The sequence below is a fragment of the Clinocottus analis genome, unplaced genomic scaffold, assembly GCF_023055335.1.
Source record: "Clinocottus analis isolate CAN_PGR_092001 unplaced genomic scaffold, fCliAna1.0.p SCAF_5, whole genome shotgun sequence".
Classification (NCBI taxonomy): domain Eukaryota; kingdom Metazoa; phylum Chordata; class Actinopteri; order Perciformes; family Cottidae; genus Clinocottus; species Clinocottus analis.
The window spans coordinates 15,972,645-15,983,692 of record NW_027176207.1 but is presented as its reverse complement, the minus strand read 5'-3'; the positions used below and the strand labels follow the sequence as shown (position 1 = coordinate 15,983,692).

Genomic DNA, 11,048 nt, shown 5'->3' with positions numbered 1-11,048 from the left:
TTTTGTATTCTATTATAAAGGTTTTTATTTCCTTGCATGTTTTTTTTCTGCTTTGTCAGTGTCAAAAGGCAGATTCACAAGTGAGGACAGAAATTCAGGAGACCCTCCGGTGGAATGAAGTTTTTTTTTATCATGAAAACCTTACCAAATGGTGTCAGAGTGGGGTCATTCAGATATTTGAATGTGATATTCCCATTTATTTAAGAGTTGTTACATTTTACATTTTGAATAAGAAACAGCAACTACTTGAAGAGAGAATTGTTTTGGTTGGTAAGAAAAACAAATACTTTGCTGATGGACTTAGACTTGTGGACTCTATTATAGACTTTGTACCAGTTTCAGCTATTACAACACAGGAGAGTTGACGATTACCTTGTGCAACAATATGAACACGTTTGCCAGTTGTTTAGCGGAAAGTAACTGTAACTGTCAGTTCTGAACAAAGTAAAGCTATGGGCCGTTTTTTTTCTTCTCTTTTTAGAGCTTAATTTAAAAAAATGTTGGGTGCAAATGATAAAGATTGGAGTGACAGGAGTATATAGTTTAGTTACAAAGTGTTTTATGTTCCTTCAGACCTGAAAGAGAAACATTATTTCCTCCAAATCGCGACCAATTATGTTTATTTATTTATATATTATTGAAATTATTACACTGTTGCCTTTTGGCAAACCAGCAAGTCAACAAACATTTTATTAACATGTTTTTTTCCCTCACTTTTTCCGTGTAAAACAATCAATTGTTATTCTAAACTTTGCCTGACAGAACAAACTACACATGAGCTGTAGACACTGAATTTATGTATTATTCTTTATAGCTTTAGTAAAGCAAGCATTGCGACTTGCGAGTTGTTCTAGGTCAGATTTATTTCAGTTTTAATATCGACTCTACACTCATTTTCTTTGTACATTCCTTCACACCTACTGTGCACAGTTTGAATCTGATGGGATCAATGTTGACGTGACTGCTTTTCTTACACCTGGGAGGACTGTTGGCTTAGTGAGTTGACAAATAAGATGAATTACTGGAGCTGAAATGTGCACCGGTTTCAGGGGGACACAATTGATGAACTTGGGGTCATGAAGGAACAGGGCTCGACGGCACCAATGAAAGCGCAGAGTGGTTATTATTCACAAACTGATTATAAATGCAGAAACGTTTTATCGCTTTTTCCCCGACACACGTCACATCAGGTGTTTATCTCATAATTATCTTGTCCCCTGGAGCTATTCTGAACTTAGTCCAAAACTAACATCTGTTTGGATTTTGTTTTTACCTCTCGCTTGCTTCTTCAAGATGTGCAACGAAAACATGTTTGGATGAAGATAAACAATGATCGAGCTAACCTAATTTAATTTAATATTAAGGTATTGACTTTATGAATTTTTGACAGTTAATTTGTCTGAAGCGGATCAAGGATTGATCCCGGGCTGTGAGGTGCAGCCCCATGTGAGAACATGTGCATGTGATCTATGTGTGGTGATGTTCAATTTGTCAGCTCTGACCTTGCATATCATACAATAGTGACTATTGGGTCACAATTGTTCATGGGTAAGACACTGAACCTGAAATTAAACTCTTGATATCTTGATATGTTTGAAATGCTGACTCACTGTCATGCACTTTACTGGAGAACTTGAATAGAACTACGGTAAGTCATAGTTGATGCTCATTGACACCTGTGCTTTTCCAATTATGACAAGTCACAAAGGTTGATGCTCTTTCATTGATGGCAAAGATTCTTCAACAGCATTGTATAAATTTATTGGAAACATATACCTTTTACATGACATAAAAAAGTGATCACTTTAACTTTATTTTTACCATCTGCTATCCTTTTTTTAATTTTTTCATCCATTGTTTGCATACAGAGAGCAGAATATATGAAAAAATACATGATATATTAACGTTTGAAAAAGTACCAGGTTAACCTATAGCCCATTATGAAAACAAGTTGAACCTATATATTAAGTGTACAAACTTACATTTACAATATTGTTTATCAAGCTAAAATAACCTAAATGTGTTGTTGTAAGGCACTTACAGTAGTTTACAGAGGCTTTATGAAGACGTGTGTACACTATATTGTGTGATACACATGTCTTCATAAAATCTCTGTAAACAACGGTATTCTAAATATCATTCGGAATATACATATATATATATATATATATAAATATATATATATATAAAACAGGGAATGTGTGTAGAAGAGTCATAAAAACACACATTCAAATGTAACATGTCAGACAATGATTATTAGGCTTTAAATTGGGTAAATACAGTACCTCAGAATGAACTACAGCTGCAAAGCATTGTACAAGCAAAGTCATGTTCTTTTGCAACATCTTTACCAAATGTGACATTGTTATACCAAATGCCTTAATTTCTGCCAAATGATATTGAAAAAAAATGACTTTAAAGAAGAATAGTCTGTATGTACCTGTGCTGGCTACAGTACAGAAACCAAAAGCAAAAGACATATTTTGGAGTGACTTCTCAATGTCACATTACTCATGATCGACTACTGCTGTTTGTGCTCCCTGAGTGAGTTCTCCATTTGGGAATAAGGGTTTGAGCTCTGTAACGGCAGTGGTCCCCTTTGTGGGGAAACCTTTTGGACCCAAGGCAAGGTCCACAGGCTGGCAGAGCAACAAGAGTCTCTGAGGGGAAAAAAAGATTCAAGAGTGAAGTGAAATTCAGTTGAGCTGAGAATAAAACACATTACTCTGTGCGTACTTTGCTTTGCACTATAACTATTACTCCTTTATGTCTGCATGAGAATAGTGTATGGTAAAATTGCGGTATTGCAATTGCAACATGTGTTTTTCAAGTAATATAATCCCACAGATGTTTTCTGCAAACCGTTCTTAAAGAAGAGGTTCTGAACACAGTTCGATTTAACTGCCAACAAAATCAAAATAACCATCGTCTTTATCGGAGGTTAAAAGTTTTACCAAACGTCAGTGAAATAAAAATGTGCTTAACAAATCAGAGTGAAGCAAGAGGAGTATATATTCACCTGTCGAAGAGTGCCTTTTTCCTGACTTATTTTGTAGACCATAAACAGAGGGATGAGGGAGAGGGAGACAGATGCTATGAACCAACCCAAGATGTTAGCCCACAGTGGATAAACATAGCTGTTACTGAACTTCAGCGGGGTGTATTTGACGATGGAGAAGATGAATGTGCCCTGGAATCAGAGGAGACAAAATGGATTGGCGTGAAATGTTACACCCTATACTTACGCAACTGTGGAACTCAAAACAACAAACGACAAGACACCTACTCAAATAACTCAACATCTTACCTGTGAAGTCCTGCTGGGAGGGATTGCAATTTAAACTCAAGATTCAAAAATGGATGACATAAGACGTGTGCTTTACATACAATATTCACCATTTATTATGCATGTGTCTATTCTCGGCTGTGTGCATTACCGGAGATTTATAGGCACATAATTCTCATCGTGGTTGTCGTCCTCCTTTTCTCTCAAGAATTTGTATCATATGCTGCATATGATGGAACAGTGAGGAGACAGATAGAAACATACATAGAAGAAATGTCAGTGGATTCTTACAAAACAGAAAGAGGGAGTGATGTAGCGCCAGCAGTACTTCATCAAAGGGTACGGACGATAACCAATCATGTCAGTGATGTTGCCATAGAAGCGCTCAGCACCTTGGGGAAAAGAAAAGAAATTAAGTTAATCTCGACTTTAGAGGAATTTCTCAGCATAAAAGAATGCCTTGTTGAAATAAATTGTTGGACAAGTTTCACATCATTGGATTTTGGTCAAGAGGATAAAGACGTTGTGTGGTTAGTTGTGTTGTCTCTGACTTACCGTACACCCAGGCAATGCTGACAGACTGGAAGAGGGAGAGGATGAGCAGGGTGGTGCCGCTGCAGACATGATGGTCCAACAGGTGGAGCAGGTACATCCCTCCCTGAACACAAGGGCATAGGTAAACGCTACCACAGCAGTGAGGCATTGCTTTTTCACTGGAGGGAAAACTATAGATTAAAAGAAATAGAAAGGAATTCAGTGTGTCATGAAAAATATGCTAGAAAACTTTGAGAGAGGATTTTTCCAACTGTCGAGCTTGGAGAACTGTACAAACCTCCGTGACCAGAGAGAGTCCCAGCAAACAGCAGACACTGCAGATCGCCAGCAGAATCAGCTCGCGTCTAAAACCTTGGCGCAGGTAAGTCGGGAATAAATCGGTCAGTGATGTCATGAGACACTCCAGACCAACAAACTGTAAGGAACCAGTGGGAGGGAAGAGCATCAGTGTTTATTCGTGCATTCATTCATTCATTCAGTCCTCTATTTATTTATTCAGAGAGGTTCGGCCAGTACCTGACTGTCCAATCCCAGCAGAATAATCATGAGGAAGAAACACACCGACCACACCTGAGGCAGGGGCATCATGGCTACTGCACGTGGGTAGACAATGAATGCCAAGCCTGGACCTACACAAACATAAATTGAAGGCAGAAGACTGTCATTTCAATGTTTGTCATATGATGGAATTTGAAGACATAGACCAAAGTCTTAGACAAATTCAACTTTTGACCTGATAATGGCGTGGATAACTCAATTAAGAGTCTGTGTATAACTCAATTAAGTAAAATGAATCCTTAAGGGGACATGAATGATGTCATGGCAGCCATCTAGTAATTGTTGAGATATTTACTGCTGCATTCATGTAAAGTTGGCAGAATGGGGAAAAAAACGGAAAAACCAGCCCAAATTTCGACCAGCTTCAGCAGAATGCGAGTTTAGTCCTCGACAAAAAAAAAAGAGGCACAAACTCACTTATTTCCAGACGCATACAGTCACACACAGAACACATAACCTCTCCCAAGGCTTTACGCCCGGAGGAGAGAACAAACTCTGTTTTGCTTCGACTCTTGTTTCAGTTCTTTTCCCCAAATGAGAGATGTCGTCGCTGTTGGAAATGCTAGATATTCTGGCTGCCAACATCAAAGCCAGTCACAGGAGCCAAACTGAGTCACTGAAGCCAAACTGTGTGTTGAGTGTGTTTATTTGTTTTAAATGGGAATCATTGACGGTTGACGCTTTGATTCAACTACAATATGAGTAGCAGATCTGTTGATGCACTTTTAGTTCTAGGTGGTTGCCAAAATTACACCATAAATCACGGGTGTCAAACATACGGCCCGCGGGCCGGATCCGGCCTGCCAGGGGGTCCAGTCATATATACATATATTTTAAGACTAAAATTAGCAGAGCTGGAATTCAAACCGCTGATCCTCTGATTATAAGACAGACATGCCAAACTATTGATCCACAGTCGCAATTGATGTGAGGACTGATATCATTGTGTTGGAAGTCGTTAAACATGGATCACGTCATGAAAGTGGCGCCACAGACGTGTCACAAAGCGAGGGAATCTTCAGAGGAGAGCCAGGCAGATAACCAGGGGGCTGATGTCTGAATTTTTGGTCTTTATGTTTCTAGTTAATTGTTGAAAGACCTTAAAATAAAGTTTATCATCTAAAAACCTTCACCAATGATTCAAACATAGAGAAACATTGTTGTTAATTATGTGTTATTATGCTGGGATTTTACTAGTCCGGCCTATTTGAGATCATAATGGGCAGCATGTGGCCCCTTCACTTAAACGAGTTTGACACCCCTGCCATAAATCATGGATTAGTTTATGATTTATAAAATGAAAGTCATGATTAATGTGTGGCTCACTCGACTGACTCTTTTTTTTTGCCTTTAGCTCTGCTTGCTAGTTAACATAAATCATGCTCACTTGATATAAGTGCTGTAATACAAGAAAAAAGAAAAATCAAAGGAGAGAAAAAAGAGGACAGAATGAGGTATGCGCCTGTCAGTAAGCTTCTTAGCTTGAGAAGATAAGATAGGAGGGGGGATAAGATAGAAGGATAAGGATAAAAAACAGGACATAACTTGGCACAGTTTCCATATTTCAACAGGTAGAATTTATACAGGAAACATCGGTGTCTGGCAATTTATAATTCAAGCTCCCAGAAAAAGCTGCACAGGAAATATATCGCTCTGTCACTCTTCTCTGCTCACTATTTTTTTTTATTTTTTTTTTTAACTTTGCTCGGTCAGTACTTGCCTGATTGAGCTACTTCAGAAATATCCACTCCTTGTTCTTTGGTCATGAAACCCAAAACGGAGAAAATGGCGAAGCCTGACACAATGCTGGTGGCACTGTTCAGGAGACACAAGTGGAAACAGTCCCTGGAAGAAAAATGAAAACAGTTCTAGTAAGGTGTGTGGACGCTCATTTTAATAGCCTGTGTTTAACGTGATCATCTAAATAGATATAAAACATAGGTTTTATATCTTTTGGATGAAATGTTTGGCTTTGTAGCGCAACATTTCCCATAATCCTCCTTCTGTGTTTGTTGCTTTTATGGTGTCATTTTTCATATCAATAAAATTTATTGAAAGAGGTATATATTCACTCATTGTATATGCCAAAATGCCAAGTGTGGAGGCATACATTCCTTCAGTCAGTCAGATTAAATATACCATAATTCTGACTAGAGAAGATTGTAATCGGTCACTGTTGACAGACAAATTGTATAAAGATCCAGAAACACAGAGACACAGCTGGACAGTTTGGCCTGCGCTTACCTGTAACAGTCGTTATTATAGGTGTTGTAACTACCAAGAGAGGTGAGGAATCCAAGGCCGATGGCATAGGAGAAGAAGATCTGAGTGCCAGCGTCCATCCACACCTGAACATTTCAAACAAACAGGTGTGTTTATGTGCATGACGTCTCTCTGTTGGAAAAAAAAAAAACACTCCAGTGGTTCTGCTCCCAAGATCCTCTCTGTGTACTTACCTGGGGATCTGAAAGGCGGGAGATATCAGGGTACAGGTAGTAAATGATCCCGTCGATTGCCCCCGGTAGGGTCACACCACGTATCAGCAAAACAAAAAGCATAACAAAGGGGAAGGTGGCTGTAAAGAAAGCTGCCTGAAAGGAAAAAAGAAACAAAGACAGTTTTAGCCAGGTTGCACCAACCTTCAGTGTGACAGGTCAGCAACATGATACACATACTGTATTTGCTTAATACTTGCTTTCTCTTTGCTTATCAAAGTAGTTGCTGATCAATTGCCCACCAACCCACTAATCAATTAATCAACTAATTGTTTCAGTACTGCTGGGGTGTATTGATCTAGAAACAATAACTGGTCAGGCTTACATGAAACTATGGGGTCTGTTGATTGGATTCTGTTATTGTGACTATGTATTATGGCCTGAAGACACACCAAACTCCTGTTAACTAGTATAACATGATGGATTCCCTAACCCTAATCCTTGATATTCCCCTAACTAACTTCTTGCCACTTCTATGGTCAATTCAAAACCGTTCTGTTGGACATCAGACATTTCTGTAGTGCAGAATCACAAGTTAAGTAGCTAAAGTTCCCTCCCACGATTACATATCCCAGATTCACAGGTTTACACACAAACCCTCCACCATACAAAGGAGGTGATAATGTACCGCGAGTAGTAGTGGGTAAAAAAAAAAGTGAAGGGCATTGTAAACAACATAACTCTTTATGGGGGAAAGACACTAAGCCAGTGAGGGATAATGTCCTATTGAACTACATGTGTAGATGTCAGGTTAAATAATAACTTTAAAATAACTTGAAATTCACAAAAATAACAAAACAACTTCATTCATACCAGTGCTTGGGGGAGATTTGTACAAAAACATGTGAAACATTTATGAATGTTGTTCAGTCTTAGACAAGCTAACCTTTCCTGTTGACTTGATGCCCTTCCAAATGCAAAAGTAGCAGATGACCCAGGTCAGGATAAGGCACAGGACCAGCTCCCACCTCAAGCTACCGACCTCCTCAATACCACGAGAGAGTTTCAAAACCCGACGCCTGGACAGAGAAGGTGCAGTTGCAGCAATGATGTGGGTGGGAGGGAGAGCAAAATTTATAATAATAGGCGAAAATTAAGGATTAGAGGGAGACTGGAAAATTAAGCATCAGCATGAGGTTCTGGGTGAGTGACAGAAAGCAACAGGAGAATAAATCAAAACTGGCCTAGGGTGAAAGGTTAAAAGAAAAATGCAGCAAAAGTGCTCTCTTGGATGTATATAGGAAAAATACAATAAAGTGCCCACTTTGACATTCCTTTCCAGTAGAGAAGTATGAAAACGTGCACTATTAGATGCCTCGGTAGCTGCAACAAGCCCTTATACAAAACGTGAGGTGGTATACTACATGTCCATCTAGTGGTGAAATCGTGGAGCAATGATATAGACTGCACTACATGTTTCAACACTTTCTGCTAACTGGTGCCCCACCGCATGCAGCGAGTGCACTTTATTTTCTTCTCCCACGCTCCCTCCTGACCAGAGCCAGACTCAGTCAGGCTGTCTGACGGTTGAGAAAAGAGAAAGGGAAAGGAGAACAAAGGAAAGGGATTGAATGAAAAATTAGCATTCAATTCAACTTGTTTGACATGCTTACTCCCAGAACTCCACAACAGGAAGAGTGGTATTCAGTCTGGATGTCATGCTGACGCTCAGATTTGGATGGTTGATGTCCAGACATGAGTCTAGTATAAGAAAAAAAACACGCTGGGAGTAAAAAAAAAGAGGCTAATTTTCAAAGTTAAAAGTGAACTTAAAACATGCTTTGTTGCAGAAAATAACATGCTAATTATGAAAAACATTGCATTTCCCTGAACAGAACAACAATGGAAACTATGGGATCTGGCATAGTCTTTTATGAGTGTTGCTTTAAAGTTTTACTGCAAGAGTTACACATCAAATATTCAGTGTTGTTCATAACAACCACTTTTTCCCCAACAACATTGCAGTTCAACGAGTTATCAAATCCGTACTTTCAAAATCGCCACCAAGATGAACGTCGTCATACAAATTGTTGGGTTATTTTAAAAACTATATTTTTTACCTAAGCGTCCGAAGCCCACGCCAAAAGGTGGAGGACATCGTACCTGTGTTCCAGTAGTGTCCACATGTGGCCCAGGGCAAATCCGCGCTGAAGGATGAGAAAAGGTAAAAGAACGCCCAAGCAATGATGATAATATATGAGGTGGCACTGAATGTGATGATTAATTGACTGGCATAGCCCATGCCTGAAAAAAAAAGAAGATACAAGTGAGTTTTTGCGCACAGATAATATTCCACTGCTGTCTTTTGGTTACATTGTGACCTGTGCCAAACGTGAATAACGTAGAAAATAAACATTATACGAAGATTTAAGGAAAATCACAAAGTATTGTATTTGCTCCAAGACAGTCTAGTGACAAAGTATATGTAAAAAAAAAAAAAAACTTCGTGCGTAATTACGCGTGCCGTTTACATCCATGTCCGCTTAAGAATATGACCAGCCACTTGACAAATATAACAACAATGGTTGCAAAGACAAATAAGCCATTTTATTTACCTTGGAAAAGCGGACAAATTTTTCTCCAGCACGTGACACTTCCCTGACTGGTGTACTGTCCCAAGGACGTCTCAAGGAAGAATAATGGGATTCCGCATGTAAACATGAACAAGATGTATGGTATGAAGAACACACCTGCACAAAAGATAGTTTTACTTACTAATGCACCAAACTATATATATATATATATATATATATATATATATATATATATATATATATATATATATATATATATATATATATATATATATATATATATATATATATATATATATATATATATATATATATATACACACACGCACACACACGCACTCACACACATATCAGCCACAGCTGCTTAAAATCACTCGCCTCCGCCGTTTTTGTAGCACAGGTATGGGAACCTCCATACATTGCCAGGTCCGATTATTGCGCCCATCACAGTCAGGATGTACTCGGCTTTATTCCCCCATTGACCCCGTCCCTCCAATTCTGTTGAAATCTCTGTCTTCTGTGGATGTCTGTTTGGCACAGCAACTGTGCAGGTGTCATTCTTTCCGTTCATGGCAGTCTTCCCAATAAGTTGTTTAGTTTCCTAGAATTACTTGGCAGTGCCCACTTTGCCTTGCCTTAAAACGTAATAATTTTTCGGTTGCTTCTAGCTAAACCCACTGTCAGATAACTGCACCGCGGGAATACACAGCTGAAGTGAGGACGCTGGCACGGTGAATGCGCATTACTGTTATGAAGACGATCCGCCGTTGCGCCGACTTTGTCTTTTCACACTATTTAAACTTTATACGTTACAGATACGTATGGGCATTAGGGGAGGGTGTTAAATGAAGCTTACGTATGGATCTCCTATTGAAACGTCATCAGTGAGTTGTGTGCCTTCCTTGGTTCTTTAAGCCAGAAAACACTACACATGAGTCAGTTCAGTATAATGACAATGTGATGAGAAGGATGACACAACAATTAATGACGCATGCACTACATGTTCTAATAGTATATGTCAATCTCTTTGATTTGTGTTTGTCTGGGGAAGTCAGCTGACGAGAAAACACCAACAATGCTGGAAGTGACCGTTAGGTGGCAGTGTATCGTGCAGCACATATTATTGCAAAGCACAGAGAGCACAAATAAACAGTTCGTCTTTTTCCGATTTATACATTACATATAATCATTTTAATCTAATTACATCTTATGCAATGCAAAACAAGTAGCAATAATAATACATTGAAAATAAAATACATATATAAAATGGTACATTTTTAGGTTAATTTGTTAAACTTCAACCTATACCAACATAACATAAAACTTATTTATGTTCAAAACAATATGTAATCAATGACCCCTGTAACAACAAAGTATTATTATTTCAGGAAAGTTACAGATCCTTTAGAGAACACATTTTGTGTCTGTTTTCTTCAAACTGCCCTACTCCCCCTAAACATGCCCACCTTGAATTAGGACCAATGACAAACATGAACTCAATATATATATATATATATATATATATATATATATATATATATATATATATATATATATATTAAACTATAAAGGTGGAATTGGATGCGTTGGATGGGGTCCCCCGGAAGCCCAGTACATTAA

The 11,048-nt window shown here is 38.5% G+C and overlaps 1 protein-coding gene across 1 annotated transcript; it reads right to left on the bottom strand.

The window, feature by feature from the left end:
* Positions 1–2,468: 2,468 nt before the first annotated feature.
* Positions 2,469–10,075, bottom strand: LOC137803040 (sodium- and chloride-dependent GABA transporter 2-like). Its single transcript, XM_068601292.1, has 14 exons — positions 9,807–10,075; positions 9,450–9,584; positions 8,998–9,138; positions 8,508–8,595; positions 7,781–7,913; positions 6,856–6,990; positions 6,644–6,747; positions 6,120–6,244; positions 4,358–4,470; positions 4,119–4,256; positions 3,842–3,944; positions 3,578–3,678; positions 3,020–3,190; positions 2,469–2,660 (listed from the first exon to the last, which is right to left on the bottom strand). Exons 1-14 carry the CDS (start codon positions 9,997–9,999, stop codon positions 2,508–2,510), a joined length of 1,833 nt encoding a protein of 610 aa, XP_068457393.1. The 5' UTR covers positions 10,000–10,075; the 3' UTR covers positions 2,469–2,507.
* Between the last annotated feature and the right edge of the window lie 973 nt (positions 10,076–11,048).